The 20,112-nt window shown below is 42.1% G+C and overlaps 1 protein-coding gene across 5 annotated transcripts in view; it reads right to left on the bottom strand.

Moving 5' to 3' along the window:
• Positions 1-20,112, bottom strand: part of SRC (SRC proto-oncogene, non-receptor tyrosine kinase) — a 112,811-nt gene that overhangs the window by 17,873 nt on the left and 74,826 nt on the right. For 3 of the 5 annotated variants that reach the window (XM_051979338.1, XM_051979337.1, XM_051979336.1), the window contains 6 exons: positions 17,473-17,721; positions 14,818-14,917; positions 13,803-13,820; positions 5,790-5,822; positions 4,032-4,130; positions 3,218-3,321 (listed from right to left, as the gene is read on the bottom strand). In XM_051979338.1, coding sequence (XP_051835298.1) covers positions 3,218-3,321; positions 4,032-4,130; positions 5,790-5,822; positions 13,803-13,820; positions 14,818-14,917; positions 17,473-17,713 — 595 coding nt within the window. In that variant the 5' untranslated portion in view covers positions 17,714-17,721. The remainder of the gene's footprint in view (positions 1-3,217; positions 3,322-4,031; positions 4,131-5,789; positions 5,823-13,802; positions 13,821-14,817; positions 14,918-17,472; positions 17,722-20,112) is intronic. The other 2 variants (XM_051979340.1, XM_051979341.1) reach the window with 2 other exon arrangements.

Genomic DNA, 20,112 nt, shown 5'->3' with positions numbered 1-20,112 from the left:
AAAAATGACTGAATAGTACTTTCCATTTAGAGCTGAAAATTTCAGAATTGGAAGGAACTTTATGGGTCACCTAGTTGATGAATGTGATTGCTGACCCACCAGCAGTGATATTTATTATGTGTGTATTTTTAAGTTTTATTTTGATGTTTCCCATTGATGATTTCCCTTTATATTTACAGATTACCACCACTCTGAGATCATTTGTCACAAAATAAAATTGGTAATAGTGATCTCATCTGAAAGTGCATGCAATATTCCATTATCTGTAGCACCCTCTATCTTCTGTTTTTTAAATAAATGGAATTTTTTTCCCTTCTTTCTCTCTCCTTTTCCCCACTGGGGGAAAAAAAACCAAATTTCTTATAAGAAATAAGCATAATTAAGCAAAACAAATTCTCCTGATAGTTGGTGTACAAATATATGTATTACAGTTATCTCTTCCACATCACAACTTTCCTCACTGGAGTTTCAACGTCATGAGGGTCAGCTTAAGAAATTAAATGGAAAATTTTTAATAGTTTTGTAGAAGCCGCCCACAGATGACATGTGAAAGTTAGCAGATGACCCAGAAGCCATGACCAAATACTTAACCCAAATTTTACAATAAGGTTCTGTAGAAATACCCTATTAAAAAAAAATCAGATTTCTTTCCTGATACACCAAAAAATTTTATACAGCTTGGGGGGGGAGGGGGGGAGAGGGGGGAGGCAGTACTTCTAATCCTCCTATAATGTGAAAGGGATAACTGGGAGAGATATATGTATGTATGTTATTTAAATATAATGAAGAGTGGAAAAGATACTGCAGAATTGGAGAAGAGCCAGTGTACTGATTAAAAAAAACTAACAAACAAACAAACAAGAAAAAGGTCTGATAATCATTGGCTTCCAAATTGATTTCAATTCCAAGCAAAGTTCCTTAACAGATTATTAAAGAGATAGAGAGGGAACATCTGGAAACGGAAACAGTAATCACAGAGAAGTAATATGACTTTATTAAGAACAAATCATGTGAATGTGATGAATTTAGAGAAACATGAAAAAAGTTACATGAACTGATACAGAGTAAACAGTTAAGAAAACAATATACACAATGACAACAATATAAATGGAAAGAATCTCACACACACACACAATATTAACAGTAAATGCAGAAAAATGGATAAGGAACAAGCATAACTCAAAAGAAAAATATTCCCACTTCACCCCTTTGCAGAGGTAGGAGGTCTTCAAATATTGCACATTGTATACAATATCAGACTTTCAATGTATTGGTCAATTATGCTGACTTTTTTTCTTCTTTTTTTTTGTCTTTAAAAATATACATTCATTATATGGGATGACTCAAGGAGGGAAAATGAGAAAAACTATGGTAATGCAAAAAAAAAAAAAAAGATATAAACAAAACTATCTTTTTAAAAAGTAAAAATAAACATGCCAGATTAAACTTCTTTCTTTTTTTTATTTTAGACAGGACTATTAGAGGCAGATAGTACAGGAGAGTTACATGGGTCAAGTTTACCTAGATTCTTGCAAATTATTTGAGAAAATATCTCATGCTAGTCTGATGGAAAAGGAGAGGTATAGGCTAGTTCAGGTGTCAAACCAGACTAAAAAAATAACTGGAAAATGTTGTACAAAATAAGTGAAACTATAATACAACACAGATAATGTTTAATTCATGGTTTTCTAAATGTGTGCCCTGCAGAGTTTCATTTCTGTTTGTATTTGAAATCACTGGCCTAGATGATTATACAATTAGATGGATTCAGACCTGAGTGAAGACTAAAGGTCAATGATTCAATGTCAGCTTGGAAGGAAGTTTCCAGTGGAATCTGTTTGACCCTATGTTCAAACATTTTTGTCAGAGACATAAAAAATTGCATGTTTATCCTGTGCACAGTTGTCACAAAGCCAGGTAGATAACACACTGAGTAAAAATGAGGATCTAAGAATCTACCAGTGTTTTAAGAGCAGGGGTTGGCTGGCTATCGCCTGATCTAAGAAACATCTCTAATATGCTGCTTGTCTTTATATGGCCCCTAAACTTACAATTCTGATATTTGAAAATAAAGTGTTGCTGTATTAAATTTTTTTTTTTTTTTTTTTTTTAGCTCATGGGCTCTATAAAAACAGGTAAAGAATCTCAGATGGTAGTTTGCTGATCCCTGTCCAGAACGTTGGACTGAATCTAGGGAGATGAAACTTAAAAGGGATAAATATTTACTAAATTCTGCTACTTTTAAAACTGAGTTCCTAAGGACAGTGCACAGAAAGCAGAGCTGGAAAAGAACAGAAGGTTTAGGAGGCTTGCAAGGTCCACATGAGTCAACAGGGCGTGGAATGACCATTAAGATAAGCTAATGCATCACTGGGCATCATGGTAAGAAAGCCTAAGGTGATGAGGCTGGCCTGCCCTGTATAATTGGTAGCCTATAACTGAAGTGCCGTGTCCAGTTCTGTGCAGCGCTGTCCTGGGAAGACGTGAATAAGCTGGAAAACATCCGGGGGGCAGCCGCTGGGATAGTGAAGTGTCTTGAGTCCAGCTCCATGAGGAGCTGGTGGGGTTTACACTGGAGAAGACTGGAGGAAGCACACAACTGAACCTGTTTATGTATTTGAAGGGCTACTGTTGTGTGGAAGAGGGTAAAACTCCTATGGAGACCCAGAAAGTCAAACCACAAGAGCAAGAGTAGGAATTGCAAAGAAACAAAAGTAGTCTGGATAGCAGGAAAACACTTCCTAACAACTAGACACCAGACATTCTGTTGTCTAAAAGAGGAACTGTGATTCCTCCTCCCAGAAGTCTTTAAGCAGAGGCTAGATGCCACTTGTCTGATATGTTTCAGGTGGGATTCCTTTGACAAAGAAGCTGGACTAAATGACCATTAAGGTCTCTTCCAATTCTACATTTCTGTGCTTTATTTATCACCTTGAACTGTAAGTAGGGAATATATTATTGCCATTCACCAGACAAAAAAACCTGAAGTCCAGTGAGGGCCAGGGACTTGCTGCACATCATAGAACGAGAGGGAGCTGGGACTCAAATGTAGAGAATTGGACCCTAAGCCCAAGGACCTTGCTAGTTGATGGGACCTCTAGATTAACATGGGTGGTACTTAATTAGGTGTAAGTTGTTTCTAGAGACTGTCCAAAACTTCCTACAAGGGCCCTTATAGTCCCAGGATTCCAGAGCAGGAGGTGGAAAAAATGGATACCTTTGGTAGTCTCACTTTCCCGGACCAGAAATGTGCCTCGGGGATTCTCCGAATTAAGCAGCAGCCGCTCAGACTCCCGACGGGTGATCTTGCCAAAATACCACCTTAATTTGGGGTGAGGGAGGGGAAGGGAAGGAGAAAGAAATATCTGATTTTTGCTGATTAAAAAAAAAAAAGTCTTTTCAAAAAAGAGAGAGGACTCAAGTTTGCATCAGACTTCTCCAATGTCATTGAAAGGATGCTAGGATGTAGGAAGAGGGTCTTTAGAGGTGGTCTCAATCCCACCAACCCATTCCCACTTTAAACAAGGAGATAGACATTCAAATGATTTGACCAAGGTTCTCTGGGCAAGAAGCATAGTTTCAAACCCATGCCCTCTGACTTTTTATCTAGCACTGATCTCTGGAAAAGGCAATCTTGCTTTGAATTGAAGCCAGTGGGTTCCTGTTCCTAAGAACTTGGCAGAGATGATTAGCAAATTAGTGACAAACAGGTCTCATTTCTGTAGAGTTTTATGCTTTATCAAAAGCTGCAATTGCCATAGCCCAGGGAGATAGACAGTATCATCTCCCTTTTCACAGAAGACCAAACTAAAGTATAAATAGAATATATTATGTAAGTATACTTATATATACTATATAAGTATAAACTTGCATGTAAGGGCAAGACTTGAAATCAGATCTTCCTATTCTCAGGCCACTGCTCTTTCCACTAACACCGAAATGACAGGCCCATATGAGCCAGCCGAGGACCGGAGGAGGCACAGGAAGCAAGAGAGGAGTGGAGAAGGAGGGGGTGCAGTGCTGCTACTTACTCCTCAGCCTGGATAGAATCAGATGGGGCCACGTAGTTGCTGGGGATGTAGCCAGTCTGTCCAGTGGTGAGTGAGTGGGCCAGCCACCAGTCTCCTTCTCTGAAGAAAGGGAGGAAAGAGAAGAGGAGCCATTAGTTAGGAGGTCCAGGGAGTTCTTGGAGTAATGCTCAACTCTCTCTGGTCCCTCTCTCTGCCCACCGACCGACAGGAGCAAAGAATGTCAGAAGTGGGAGGGAGCTTTGAGATCATTTAAGTCAAGCTCTCCACTCTCCATTTTACAGAGGAGAAAACGACAGCTAAGAGAGAACAGAACCTTGCCTTAGAACACAGAGAAATCAGGAAACGCCACAAGCAGCTGCTCCAGGCTCTGGGTCTAGAGCCAGGACATGTTAGATCAGGTTCCTGAAAGCCAGAGAGGTGGCCAAGGGAACAGGCACAGTCTGGCCTGGGCCATCTGCCTTAAGCCTAAGGAGAAGCTAGGCCTATCTGATTTTGCCTCATTCTCCTGGAAGGGGCAGGGGCTTGCATAACTGTCAAATGCAAAGCCTAGAGGCCAGTCTTCTGGCAGGGGGATTGCCTGGGTCCAGAAAAGACTATTACAGAGGAAAGTACAGCAGCTCCCAGGCTAGGGGAAGCTGGATCCTGGAATAAAGGGCCACCGGCAGCATAAAACCCTACTCATAGGCCATCATGGCTGGTGGGACCATGCAATTCATACCCTCATTCTACAGAGGAAAAAGAAGTGATTTGTTTGCTCAGTGGGCGAGCTGGGATTCCAATCCCTGGGTCCTAACTCCTAATGTTAGTTCTTTGGTCCCTTAACCGGATCCCAAATGTCCCAAATTCTCCACTCTGCTTGTCCAGGGAAGGCTGGAGCAGATAGACCTAAGTCAGGACATTTGGAGGGCTCTCCAAGTTATCTCCATGTAGATGCCATCATCCTCTGGGGACAGGACCCAGACCGGGGCATAATGGGCCATCTCCTGGAAGGGAGGCTTCATATTGGCTCTATGGCAAGGGATTTGGGAAATTCCCACCTGAAAGAGTTATCTGCACACACCTCCCAAGCAAACACAGACACCCTTTGAAGGGCTGCGAGAGAAGAGTCTTTGGGTACAGGCACCAGAAAAATGGGAAGAGATCTGAGAACCTCAACTCTGGAGCCTCAGGATTACTGAAGATTTATATAGCAATTTAAGGCTTGCAAAATGCTTTCCCTACATGATCTCAGTTTGTGCCTCACACAGACTTGTTAGGTAGTTGCTATTATTCTGTCTTTACAGATGAGGAAACGGAGGCTCACTGAGGTCATACTGCTAGGAATTGTCTGAAACAGGATTTGAACCTGGCCCAGCACTACATCCACTCAACCACAATGTCTAGCAAAGGTCAGCAATGAGAAAAACAAGAGGATGCAGGTGATGCTAGCTTTCCAAACCCAGCCACCACCGCCACCTTGTGCTGCCTCTGACAGACGTGTGATTCATCACTATGGGGCTGCTCCCTCTCCCCCGGGAGGCATCATGGCTGCTTGGGCAGAGCCCTCTTCCCTCATTAAATGAACGGCCATCCGTGGTGGTCCATGAGTTACGTTTGCCAGCTGATGCTCTCTGCTTGGTGCTCCCCAGGATGGGAGAAGGGGACATCGTCAGCAGGGGTCTCCTCGGCGCGGCCGTGACCTAACCCAGCCCTCGCCCCAGCCCTCGCCCCAGCCCCAGCCAGGCGCCCTGGGAAGGGGGAGGGGGAGGAGAGAAGTACCTTTGGAGCCATCTGAATGTGAACCAGGTCTGGCTGGAGCACAGGGAATCCCGATAGACAACAGGGGAGCAGGAGGAAGAAAAAAAAGGAGAACAGAAAAAGAAAAGAAGCAGAATGATGATGACAGGAGAGCAAAGGGGGGGGGAACAGAAAGAGAAACAGCCCAAAGCCGCGGCATCCGCCAGAGGCCAGCACACAGCCAAAGCAACCAAAAGAAGCATGGGTAGGAGTCCGAGAGGAGAGGAGAGGACAGAAAGGAGCACGGGTGCTCAGCTTGCTCTACAGGGAGGCGGGAGCCTGCCCTGCAGGGGAGGCTGGCCTCGACAAGTAACTGCAGTCACCCTTGGCAAGTCACGCCCCCACTTCTCAGCACTGTCCTCCATGGGTCTGGGCCTGCACTCACATGCTACGGGCCTCCCCCTAAAAGGTCCACAAGTCTTTTTAGCTATAAAATTCTTAGGAAATTATGAGTACAGAACTTTATGGTGTAAAAGGCACGTTCACATCTGATTTCCATAACTCACGAGGTAGGGGAGGCAAAAAAAGGAAACTGAGGCCCAGAAAAGGGAAATGACTTGTCCAAGATCTTACAGACTAGCAACACTGAAACTAAAATTCAGATCTCTCAGGTCCTAGTCCAGCACTCCTGTTCCCCAATTACCAAGAACACCTAGTGTCTCAAGGATATCTGAAGGAGGATTTTGCTCCAGTATTAGCTATCTATATACAGATATATATAGATAGAAGCAGGCATACACATGTATGACACACATACATGCATGTGCATATGCATGAACATATACACATGTATGTATCTACATGTAAATATATGCAATTCATATGTGTGGCTATATATAGTGTGTGTGTACATATAAACACATACATATGAATCAGAACTGTCGTTAAGTCCTCATGAAATAGGGTGGGAGAATACTACCATTCCCATTTTTATATGGAAAACATGAGGTCTCCAAAGGAGAAGAGGAAAGAAATTTGATTCAATTCAACAAGTATTATTTAAGCACCTTCTGCATACCCAGGCTTGGTGCTAGATGCTGGGAACACAAAGACAAAAATAAAAATAACGCCTGATTTCAAGAGCTTAGAGTCTAGTAGGGAGACACAAGACATGTACGCAGATGGCAGAGTTTATAACATGAAGGACGGACGCTCTCACCAGTTGACTGGTCTCAAAACACAGATGCCAGGAAGTAGATCTGTCCAGCTCAGCCCCTCTCAAATGGAATGACAGACAAGAGTCTGGTCTAAGTCAGTCTCTGGCATAAGGGTCTCCCAGCTTGGAATTTAAGGCTTCCCTTTCGTTGGCCCCCAATGAGGGGCCATTTTTAGAATCCCAAGTATGGGGGATGGGAGTAGGAGGGAATGCCTGTTATCAGCCCGATGGGGGAGGGGACAAGGTCACAAAGAGAAGCATACCTGCATTCAGACTCACCAGTTTAGCATGATTTACCTTTGCCAGGCCTGGGCAAGGAAATCTATCCAGGTGTGAGGTTTCTGTGCTCACTGAGCCCAGACCTGGGAAATTCTAATACAGGAAGTTGGCTCTGCCCAAGACCAGCTGTCAAGTGTCTGAGGCAGGGGTCCTCAAACTACAGCCTGCGGGCCAGATGCAGCAGCTGAGGATCCTTTATGCCCCTCACCCAGGGCTATGAAGTTTCTGTATTTAAAAGCCCACAAAACAAAGTTTTTGTTTTTACAATAGTCCAGCCCTCCAACAGTCTGCGGGACAGTGAACTGGCCCCCTATTTAAAAAGTTTGAGGACCCCTGGTCTGAGGTAATGCTACAGAGTACTGAGTCATTTTTCAACATTTACATACCAGAATATGTATACCCACAGGAGCGATGATGTCCCCTCAGGAGGCTGAACATTTGTCTCAATAAGGAAACTATTGCTCCGAAAAAGGCTCTTCTTTGGAATAGTATTTGGAGACATGTGGTGGGCTGAAAAGTGCTGAACTTGGAGTAAGAGGTTTTGAATTTAGGTTCAAATCCCATTACTAGCTGTTCGGCAAATCCTGCAATCTCACTGAGTCTTTGTTTTCTCATCTGTACAACAAAGGGGTAAGACTGGATGACAAGGAAGGTTTCTTCTGGTACAATGACCTTCTAATTGGGTGCACAAAGCCAGTCTCTATTTTATATGTATTTTGGGTTTAAGTAATAAAAGGCATTAGGCCACCTTATTCATTAGAGTTAGCTGTTGATATATATAAAATCTACCTTCAGAGGATCAAGACTCACTACAACTGAAGTAGTGTAGTATAGTAGAAAGATTCCTAAGCTGGGAGTCAAAAGACCAGAGTTCTTGATCCTGGTTCTCCTAATTCACTGGACATTCTTGGGTAAATCACTTCCCTTGTGAGGGCCCAATTCAAATTGGAAGAGCTAGAGACTCAATTATCCACCAGCTCACAAATTCTATTCTAATTCCAAAGAATATGCTAAAAGCAATACCCAAACAGAAGCTCAGATAAGTTCTAATTCAGAAGCTTTTATCCTATGTGGACCCTATTAATAGTCTGGTATGAGCTATAGACTGCTTCTCAGAACAGTGTTTATTAAATAATTGAAAGAAATGATAAATTTCATTTACAGGTTAATGGACATAAAGGGTTTTTTTGTTTTGTTTTTTACTTAAGGACCTCAGATAAAGAACCCATTATCTAGTCAAAGTTTTGCTATAATAAATGAAGCTCTGTAGGGTTTGTAGGATATTTGATTCTAAGCTCTCTGTGCCAAAAGGCCAGAAGCCAAGATTGGTGGATGGCTTCCAGACAAAGGAACACCAACTATTCCTCTCTAGGCTTCACTAGCCCTGTTCGTGGGGACAGTTGGGGGCATCCTAGAAGAATGTTCCTATAAAATTCTCTGAGCTGCCTAAAGAAAAGAATTTAAGTCATAAGAAGTGTTCTTCAATCCCCTCAGAACCAAGCACGTTAGTTGGTCTAGATGTAGGGCCCTATAGGAGGTATTCACATCAGGGGGAAGTCAGGCAGACTTAAAGCAGCCAGCTCATGTTAGCCATTCCCACTTTGTAGTCTAATGTTGCTGATGCTCAAGTCACAGGACCTTCCCAGTCTGTGCCCCCAGCCCTGACCAGTGACTTCATTCATGCAGATCCTTGGGCACAAAGCAGCAGCAGGTAAGAGTGTGGCTCTCTGCTGATCTTCTCTTTTCATAGGAGGCCAGACCAGGACTAGACCCTCCTCAGAGTGGGTCAGAAGCATTATCTGCAGTTACATCAAGGGCAGACATTAATAGATGAATCATTTTAGCCCGACATGCCAACAATCAGAAGGGGTGACTCATGTTTGCCCACAAATAACTGGACATCAAGGTTGATGAGTCTAACAAATGACTTTTAGGATAGTCTTGTTCTGATTTGTTTGCCTGACAAACCACTCCAAACAGTTGCCAGGCCAGCAGGCAAGGTCTGTCAAGCTTGGGTCCCAGAGGCCTTCCATAGTGGGCTCACAAGAACAGGGAAGCCCCAAAGAACTTATTTCTGATCTTGTGATTCAAAGATTAGAAACTGAGAAAAATTATGTTTACTGGTAAAAGCGGAGTAAGGAGGAAACTATGCAAAGAGTGTCTGGCTTCAGCTGTCCAATACACAGGCTATGGCGGCAAGGAGCAGAAGGGAGTCTTTGTCAGTGAAGGGATTAAGGTCCATGGGCAGGAGGATTGCAATGGTTCCACAAACTTGAAATGCTGAGACACAAATGCTTGAAGCAAAGCAAGAACAACCAGATATCACAAGGCCCCATGAAGATGCTTCCCAAATCTCCTCAAGCACAATGGGGAACCCCAACTCTTAGCATTGACTCAGTCAGACCCAGAGTAAATAAGTCCAAAGGAAATCAGGGATAAACCCCAGAGGCCTAATATTCTGGAGGAACCTATAGCCTTGCCCCAAATCTCTGCTCCATTAAAGAGCTAGCTGGTACAAAATGATTAAGCTGGCAATATATCTACAAAGTCACTATACTTAAGACTCTTGGCCAGAGTCATAACTAAGGCTATAAGACTGGAATTTTGCCCTGGAGTGCAAAGTTAAGGAGTAAAAACTAAAATGTATGCATTCCTTCAGCAGAGTAAAAGCCTGTGTATATATAAATCCTCCTACCCAGCTGAATTTGTCCTTACTTCATATATAAATATATTTAAATATCATGAATTACAAAGTTTATTTGAGGGTGTGTCTTATGCTGTTTGACCTGAACACTCAAATTAACTAGTAATAATTCTGAGGTTTACTTAGAGAAGGGCTAAGAGCCTGAATATGCTGCCCTTCCCAGAGGAATCTGATTTTTTGAGAAAGGATTCCACAGGGGACAATACTTAATTCTATTAGTGTTAGAAGTCCTGGGATCTCTGGGGAAGGGAAATATTTGGGGACAGGGGTAGTTTTCTAGTACCACACAGGTGACTATCTAGCCTATGTTTGTTTTTAACTGATAACTTATAACTCTAATATCTTGTTATGTCTCTCAGTCTTTATCATTCCCTATATATATGATTCCAAACAACTCCATTCTCCTTGCCATTAAAGAAAGGAGGAATTTGGGTTTTATAATATGGCCCTATTGTTCCAGCTGTATAACCCACTTTAGTATCTACTAAGCCAAGGCTGAGTGTATCCTGGGGACTTGAGCTCTATAACATCCAAAGCCAGTTCATCCAACAATCTGGCCATGGAGCATCTCTGTCTGGAGATTCAGGGCCTCTCAGCCAACGGGATGACTGAGGCAAAGTTGGTTCCTTGGGACTTCATTGCCTTTTCCTTGTATTCAATTACTTCCTTGTATTTTCCAGCAGCAACCTGAGCCTTTGACAGTTATCTGTAACGAAGACTGAGGAGAAGTAGAGGTAGGATGGAGAAAGAAAGATGTTGGTAGAGAGATAGAGAAAAGAATAGAGACAGCTTTGAAACTGTCTATAAGTGGCTATAATCAACATTAGTAATCACATACAGCAAGGGGGAGAAAGTGAAAAGTTCCTCATTCTCTTGTGAATTTCAAGAAGCCTGCCTTTTGTGATCAGCTAAAGCTTCTATGAGGACAGATTAGTTATTTAAAATCGTGCTGGGTTTGAAGCCACATAAAAGTCAAAGGCAGGGAAATGTGGGGAGTGATGGGCTGCACAGAAATTCCTGGGGGAAAATCACGGAAGAACCATGAAGATCACTACTAATGGAGAATATAGCCAGGAGGAATTGAAGGCTAAAGTATCATTAGAATCATAGAACCTTAGAGTCAGAAGAAATCTCAGAAGATTTTTCATCTAACCTGTTCTTAAGCAATAATCTTCTTTAGAACATTTCCAAAAAGCAGTAGTCCTCTAGTTTCTGCTCAAAGACATCCAGGAAAGGGGATTTTACTAGTTGTTGAGACAGTCCATTCTACTTTTGTATGTCTATCATGGATCAGAATATTTTTCTTCTAATCAAATGAAAAATTATCTCCTTCCTTGTGTTCCTACTTCAGCCACTTGGGCCCAAGCAGAAAAAGTCGAATCCCTCTTCGACATGATGGCCTTTCAAATATCTGAAAACAGCTATCATGTCATCTCCCAGTTTTCTCTTCTCTAGGATAAAAATCCTTAGTTCCTTTCACTGATTCTCACAAGACATTTTTCCAGTGTCTTGGGTATCTCATAGTTCAGCCTCAATTATACACTCCAGCTGATCAATGCCATGCCTAGAGAGAGATACCTAAAACCCATCACAAATCTTCAGAGAAACCCAGGGCCTACCCTGCTCAGACTCTATCACCTCTCTTGTTCTGTTGAGAGAGAGAGAAAGGGGAGAGAGAGAGAGAGAGAGGAAAAAGAGGAAAGAGAGAGACAGAGAGACACAGAAAGAGAAAGAGACAGAGACAGAGAGAAAGAGAAGGAAGGAAAGAGAAAGAGGAAAAAAAGGGACAGAGAAAAGAACAGAGAGGGAAAGAGACAGAGAGATCGATCTTTTTGTAGAAAAAGCTATAGATAAATATAGAGATATGTAAAACTATATATCTCTATCTCTATTAATGTAGGCTCAGTATCTTGACCATCATGTTACTTACTCGTACTGAGCCTGCAGTACCCCAAAATTTTCAAATCTTTTTCACATCAATCATTATCTAGTCATGATTACCCCATCTGGTGCTTCTACAGTTGATTAACATGCAGAACTTGATAGTTATTCCAAATAAACTTTAATACATTAAATTTAGTACATTTTTCTAGCATTCCTTCCCTTTTTCCTTTCATCCCCTTCCTCCATCCCTTCCTTCCTTTCTTTTCTTCCTTCTTCTCTTCTCGTCTTCCTTTTTCCTTCCTTCATTTTTTATTCCTTCCTCTCTTCTTCACTTCTCCTTCCTTTTTTTTATATCTAGAATTCTAGGAAGAGCAAGGAGGTCTAACTTTTTATTGCCATTGCTCTCTGACTCTGCCCTCCTGAATTGCAGGACTTTCTTTCCATCTTCATTCCAAAGGCAGTATGAGAGTCATATACCTGTATACTCTATCCTTAGGTCTACATACAGGAAATAAACTTGCATCCAAATCCTCACTCTGCCATTTATTAATTTATTACATGCGTGATCTTGAGAAAATTATTTCATCGGGGTAGTTACATGACGCCATGAATAGAGCACCAGCCCTTAAGTCAGAAAGATCTGAGTTCAAATCTGACCTCAGACACTTAACAATTCTTAGCTGTGTGACCCTGGGCAAGCCACTTAATCCCAATTGCCTCAGGAAAAAAAAAAAGAAAATTATTTTATCTCTTTAATATGAGGTTAGAATAGGATGCTCTCTAAGATCCTTTCTACCTCAAAGTATTATGAAAGATCTTTAGGCTGTCAGTCTTCCTTAACTTAATCATATCCTTCCCCTGTTCCAAAACCTTTCATGGCTCCCTATTACTATAAGATAAAACCAAACCTTACTTCTGAATGTCCTCCCAAACCTAGACCCCAGGCAACTTCTCCACAAAAACCTTCTATCCAGTCAGGTCTGTCTTTTCCATGACCTTTGAACATTTTTTATGAATTCTTGCCTTTATGTCCTCACTCCTACTGTTCTCTTAGGCTCAGAGTAATTCTTTCACCTCTTCAAAATCTTGGGATCTTGACCACCTTTTAAGACCCAGATGAAGTCCTACCTTTTGAAGACTTCACCTGACTATCCTTGTGCGATCTCTCTCATTTGTAAATTGGCTTTGCCATTCACTCAGCAATTAGCAAGGACTGCGTGTTGTCACCGGTTAATTTTTCGTGTGTCTATGTGCACGTGCCCCCTCTCCTCAAGAAGATTATAAGTCCTTTGGGGGAAAGGACTGTGCCTTATTCACCTTAGAATCCACAGAGCCTTGCATATAGTAGGTGCTAAGTAAATGTTGGATAAGGGATCGATGGATGGTTGGATGAATGGATGGATGCACAGATGGATGCAAGGATGTGTGCATGCATGGATACATGGATGCATGGAAGGATGACAGTAGGCTTCCGTCTCAGCTAGGCCCTGGGCAGCACCTGGGAGCTGAAGTGGAACAAAGCTCATAAACCAGGCCATTTGCAAGATCTAGAAAGCACAAACTAAAGAGCGGGGGTAGGTTTACACACGGAAATGTGTCAGACATTGTTCCCCTGGAACACACTCTTACCCACGGTTGGCTGACACTCATACTGAGAAAGCATGCAAGCAACTTGAATCACAGAGGAAAGAAGAGGAGGAAAAGGAGAAAAAAGAAGAAGAAAAAGGATGAGAAGATAAAAAGACAGCTGGGCAAGCCCAAGCAAAACAAATGTGGGGAGTTGGTTGCCCTGGCTAAAGGAGAGCCAGACCTGGATAAAGCAAGGAATAAGCACATGCAAACACAAGAGCATGGGGTTTCCAGCAAGGGCCACCCCAAAGCATCAAATGCCAGCAGCAGAAGCACCAATTGCCTTCCCCCACAGGCCAGGTGGCCACCCCCAACCAAGATGAGAAAAGAGCAAGGTACACACCTGACATCCACTTTTCTCCTAAGCGCAAGCATGTAGCAAAGGAGAGGAGAAAGAGACAGAAAGGGCTTGAGATCAGCACTGTGGAGAGTTAGAAGCTGTGGGAAAGCAAAGTGGGTCACTTAGAGCAGAGGATGGCTCCCAGGAAGCAAGGTCCCCTTCAAATCTTCCCAGCTAAATTCAGTTCCCTCCTCATCCCACCCCAGGGCCCCCTTTTCAGGCTCATGGCCTGGATTTTTACCCTTGCCACCAAGCCCTCCCCACTCTGGGGTGAGAAATCTGGGCCCCCCATCCCAGGTAAGCAGGACTGCTGACAGTCAGAGTACGAGGCAGAGCTCAGCATTGCCAATGGACACTGATCAGTTTCAGAGACTCATGTCTTTGAATACCACAGACTTCCTGTTGACCAGAATCAGCTCCTAGGAAGGAGTACATTTAGCTGGACCAAGAACAGCTCCAAAGCTCCTTTTCCAGGTAGGAAGGAGGTCAGGAAGTAGAGGGGAATCACGAAAGTAACCTTCCCCTGAGCCTCTGTGGTTCCTATATTTAAGCCTTGCCCAGGCTGCACTCCCAATTAGGCTTGACCTTTTTGGTAAATGCTATCCCTTTGACCAAGACCAAGACAGTGTTAGATTACTAACACGCATGCTTTCCGTCCCAACCCTGGATTCTTCACCATCCTTTATTAGCTAGACCTCCTATTTAGGGCACTGGAAGCCAAGTCCAGAGTGCCTCATGCCAACAACCTGAGCATCTGGTCTCTCAGCCTTCCTTTACAATCATGAATAAGCCACAAGCAAAATTTCTGATGCCCTGAGATTCCAATCTAGACAAAAAATTATCCTCTTTCCATATAATAGTCAGGCATAGGGCCCCAGAGGAAAGAGGAAAAGGAAACAATGGCTAAGCTTGAATACCTTGAGAGTTACTGACAAGTAGGACGTTAGCTGGACCCTGAACCTCCCCTGCCCCCCCAGGCACTCAGAACAGTAGGAGGGGAGCAAGAGGAGACACTCACGTGTTGTTGACTATCTGAAGGCGTTCCCCTTTCTTGAAGGACAGATCTGTCTCAGTGCGGGATTCATAGTCATATAGGGCCACAAAAGTGGTCACTCCACCTGTAGCAGAAATGATAGAAAGATGTCAAATACTGGATCTGTATCCCAAAGTGATTATTTAAAAAGGGAAAACGACCCACATGTGCAAAAATATCTGTGGCAGCCCTCTTTGTAGTGGCAAGAAACCAGAAACTGAGTGGATGCCCATCAGTTGGAGAATGGCTGAATAAGTTGTGGTATATGAATGTTATGGAATACTATTGTTGGGGCAGCTAGGTGGTGCAGTGGCTAGATCACTGGCCCCAAAGTCAGGAGGATCTGAGTTCAAATCTGACCTCCAACACTTAATACTTCTTAGCTCTGTGACCCTGGGAAGCCACTTAACCCCAACTGTCTCAGCAAAAAAAAAAAAAAAAAAAAAAAAAAAAAATATTATAGTTCTATAAGAAACGATCAGCAGGATGATTTCACAGAGACCTGGAGAGACCTACAGGAACTAATGCTAAGTGAAGTAAGTAGAACTAAAAGAACACTGTGCACTGCAACAAGATTATATAAGGATGGACATGGCTCTTTTCAACAATGAGGTGATTCAAGGCAATTCTAACAGATTTGTAATGGAAAGAACCATCCACATCCAGAGAGAGAACTATGGAAACTGAATGTGGATCAAAGTATAGGATTTTCACCTTTTTTGTTGTTGTAGTTTGTTTGTTTTTTTCTTTCACCTTTTGATCTGATTTTTCTTGCACAGCATGATGAATATGGAAATATGTTTGGAAAAATTGCACATTTAACCTACATTGGATTACTTACTGTCTAAGGGAGAGGGTGGGGGGGAAAGAGAGAAGAAAAATTTGGAAGACAAAAGTTTCGCAAAGGTGAATGTGGTAAACTAACCTTGCTTATATTTGGAAAAATTAAAGGCTATTTTTAAAAAATGGAGTATAAACAATAACAAAAATATAAAGAAAGGAAGTCAAGGGTTATAGATAAATAGATGCAGTCACTACCATCCACTGGTGCCCAGGATCACACTGCCAGTAGATTTCAGAGAAGGATTTGAACCCAGATATTCCTAACTTTGAGACCAGTTTTCTATCCATTTCCCCAGAGTTCTTTCCTAAATCTTCCCCCCCCCCCGAGGCAAATCGGGTTAAGTGACTTGCCCAGGGTCACACAGCCAGGAAGTGTTAAGTGTCTGATTTGAACTCAGGTTCTCCTGACTTCGGGGCTAGTGCTTATCCACTGTACCAAATAGCTGCCCTCTAAATCTTTTAAAAGAAGAACAAACCTAATAAACTGAATGTTAAAGAAACAAACTGACCTGCCCAGGTTCTCATAACTAACACTTAAATCTTAGAGCTAGGACTCAAATCAAAAATTCTAGCCTTCACATCTATTTATCCACTATACCACATGAATCCCCCAGTGGTTTTTAAAAACAGCATGAGATACTGTTAATTGTTCTGTGCTTAGAGACAGGAGACCTGTGTTTAAATTCTAACTCTGATACATATCCACTGCCTCAATCATAATTTTGCTTAAAACCAATATCAGCATCAAAAACTTACAGACATGTCATGAACTAATGTAGCTATTGAAATCTGGAAGCTGTCATTCCTTCCTACTTCAGATGGGGTAGGGAAAAAAAACCTAAGGAAGGAATCTTCCAAAGGTATTGAGAGGCAGGAATAGTCAAGGACCCATAACTTATAACTCCTGTCCTTTGATCCTGAGTCTGGTTTTAGGTAAAATCATGACTGAATCAACAAAGAGACCCTAATAGAAAACTTTCTTATCTTGTTGCCTTTAATCCTTGCCTACCTAACTCCACCAAGAACAAATTTCACATTCCACTCCTAATGTTTCCTCTGACTATTCCCTCCCTCAAGGGCAGCTGAATTTAAATAAGGGAGTCAATGAGGAAAATCCAAAGAAAAAAGTTTCTAATGACAGAATTTCAGGCACTTACAACTAGGAAGAGGAAGGCTTCTCTCATAGGATTTAGAAAGCAGAATGGGAAGGCTGGGAGGCAAAGTGAATAGAGTGCATGGCCTGAAGTCAAAAAGAATAGAGTTCAAATCTGGACTCAGCTAACTTCCTAGCTCTGTGACTCCAGGCAAGATGCTTATTCTTTTTCTGCCTCAGTTTCCTCATCTGCAAACGGGATAATACTAGCACTTACTTTCCAGGGCTACGAGAATAAAATTGGATGATATTTATGAAGCATTTAAAGTGACATATGAGTGCTGGTTATTGTTGTTATTGTTATTATATTTAGTGCCAGAAAGGACCCTAGAGATCATTAAGTCCAACCTCTCATTGACAGAGGACACCGCTGTCCTCAGAATGTACATGGCTTAATCAGAGTCAAACAGAAGCAGAGTTGAGATTCCATCCCACATTCTCTGCTTGAAATCTTTCAAATCATTGCACTTCCATATATAATCAGTTCTCACTCACTCTTTCCTCTCAAATTCAACAAGATCTTCTTGGCCCCTTTTCTGGAGCTAAGCAGGTAGGTCCACAATCAAGTCTTAGGTGATTCAACTCCAGAGTCCAAGATTACATGAGAATCCAGGACCCCAGTCACCCAAGCTGCCTCTCCTCACCTGCCAAAGGCCCTGAGCGCTGGGGGGAGGTGACTGTGTCTGATGTGTTGAAGCCGCCAAAGAGCTTTGTCTCAGGTGCCGTGGTCCCAAAGGGTGGGTTGGGAGTGCGGTGGGCATCGGGCACAGATGCCTTGCTAGGAGTCTGAGAAGCAGGGAAGCCACTATGGAGGACATTCTCGGTGGGTTCCAGGCTTCGGCGTCGTTGACTGGGGTCTTTGGGTTTGCTTTTGCTACTTCCCATGGCCCAAACTGTAGAAGGGAAGAGGTAAAAAAAAAAAAAAAATACATATATCAGATCTTCTCTTAGTATTAAGAGTTAAATATAGAATATCAGAGGGACTTTGGAATTCAGAACAAAGAAGGTCAGAGCTGGGGAGAGATTTTAGAACCTTGGAAAATGGGGGAAAAAAAAAACCTTGGAAGATGGAATATCAGAGCTGCAAAGATCTATAAAGATTGTGTGATCCAATTTCTTTGCTTTAAAGAAAACAGGTTCAAAGTGGACAAAGGTTTTATCTGTTATCAAAAAAGTTTTAGGCTGACGTTATGATTTAAACCCAGGTCCCCTGACTCCAAATCCAGTGTTCTTTCCACTATCTTTAACATCAACTTGTAGCCAAGAATTTCCACCTGCCTTTAAGTTCTCAAACCTGCTCCTAGAAGAAATCTTACTTTATGATGCCTTGAATCCTACTTCCTATGAGGCAAGGATCTCTGTGCAAAGGCTATCACCATCAGATTTCCAAAATGTCACCTGAGATATTTTGAGATTAAGGGTTTTTATTTACAATTTATAAAAGGAAAAAGAAGAGATAGTCTGCTCAACTAGGAATAAAACAAACAACGATTTGGAAATAAAATGGGCACCCATCAAGTGGGAAAAAGTGAAACAAATTATAATATCTGAATATAATGGATTATTTCTGAAGTATAGGAAATTATGAAAATGAAGAATTTAAAAAGCTATGGGAAGAAACATAAGAAGTGATGCAGTGAGGAAAGCAGAACCAAGAAAATAATTTATATAATACTTAAAATAATGTAAATTACAACACTAAAAAGTCAAATGCTGATGATTATAAGGAACCATTCATGACATGGTTCTAGAGCTGACAAAGAAACCTACCTTCCTCTTCTCTGTAAAAAGCTAGAGGCCACAGTTGTGGAATGTGGTTGCTGTTATTGGCTGGCTTAGCTTGCATTTTTCTGTTTTGGCTTTAAGGAAGGATTCAGTGGGGAAAGAAAGAAGGTAAAAATGGGCTGACTATGGAGTAGAAATAAACAATAAAACTTTTTTTTTTCCAAGAATTTCCCCACCACAGACTAGGTTTCCTTTGAGGCTTACCAGATTTTAAAACAACAGCAAAAACCCAACCCTGGTCCAGGTTTTTAACCCTTTTAGACTTCTCCAGGCTCACCAAAGCTCACTATGGCAGCTCACTCCATAATGGCCTTGACTCAAACATTGCCTGATCCCCTCCCCACCCCCCTTAGTTAAGAGATCCTAATCATAACTAGATGCTCTGGATGGAGTTCATTTATTTGTTCAATAGCCAACTGTCAGCCAATCAAGAAGCTTCCTGTCCTTCAATCACATGATTTCCCTTTTTTTGGCAGTGGCTTGTTAGCACAAACATTTATAAAGTACCATCAGTATATCCAGAACTTTGTTAAATGCTGGGAAAGACACAAAGATTAGTCCAGTCCCAAAGCAGCTTGTATTCTAATAAGAGGATAAAACACAAACACAAAAGACTGACATACAGAACACCACCAGATAGGGGTATTAAAGAATTACAAAGGAACAAAGGCTATGTGAGGTCTGAGGGAGAAGGCTGCTATAGACCAGAGGGAGCAGGGGAAAGTTTCATGGAAGAAGTGGCATCCAAGAAGGGCTTTTAAGGCCAAGTAATAATTCAGCAGATGGAGAAAGAAGGCCCTTCCAGGCACAGGAAAGGGGTGGGTGGTGGCTGGGAAGGGATCCAGTTTGGCTAAAGCATGAGGTACCTGAGGGGACGGGTAGGAGATAAAGGAGGAAGGGGTGCTGGTGCCAGACTGTGGAGAGCCTTGACTCCCAGGTAAAAAAGTTTGAACTTTAGGAAACCACTGAAGATTTATCCATCACAATCACAGTATACTAGGAAAAAAAATGCTAGATTTGTGAACCAGGAAGACCATACTGTTCAACAAATCCCATTTGTGACAATTACAACTGTATGACCCTGCATCCTGTACCATTTCAATGCCCCCAAACAATTCTCTAAGCATATAAATCTCAGGTGAGTAACCTGTGGTGGTGGAGGGAGTTTTACACTGATAAAATCACAGGTCCAAAAAAAAATTTTTTTTTTAAATTAAAAATGTCAACTGCTGTTATTATTCCCTAATCAGTCCGGACACTCCTCTCAACTAAAAGAACATGGAACATTTTTAACAACTTGCTAATGCAGTTTTTCCATCCCTTCAAAACTGTGGGATACTTGCTGCTCCCTTTTGGTTTTGTTCTCCCCACTCAGCACTAAATATCCTTGCTTTCAAACTGTGTCCCTCTGAACCTTTCCCTTTGCATTCAGTTATTTTTGTGTCTCTGAGTTCTGAGCAGCAGCTTACTGTGCTTTGAGAACCAGTGTCCAGCTGATT

This window comes from Antechinus flavipes, chromosome 2 (assembly GCF_016432865.1).
Source record: "Antechinus flavipes isolate AdamAnt ecotype Samford, QLD, Australia chromosome 2, AdamAnt_v2, whole genome shotgun sequence".
NCBI lineage: Eukaryota > Metazoa > Chordata > Mammalia > Dasyuromorphia > Dasyuridae > Antechinus > Antechinus flavipes.
The sequence above is the reverse complement of the archived record's forward strand: the minus strand, read 5'-3'. Positions and strand labels throughout refer to the sequence as shown.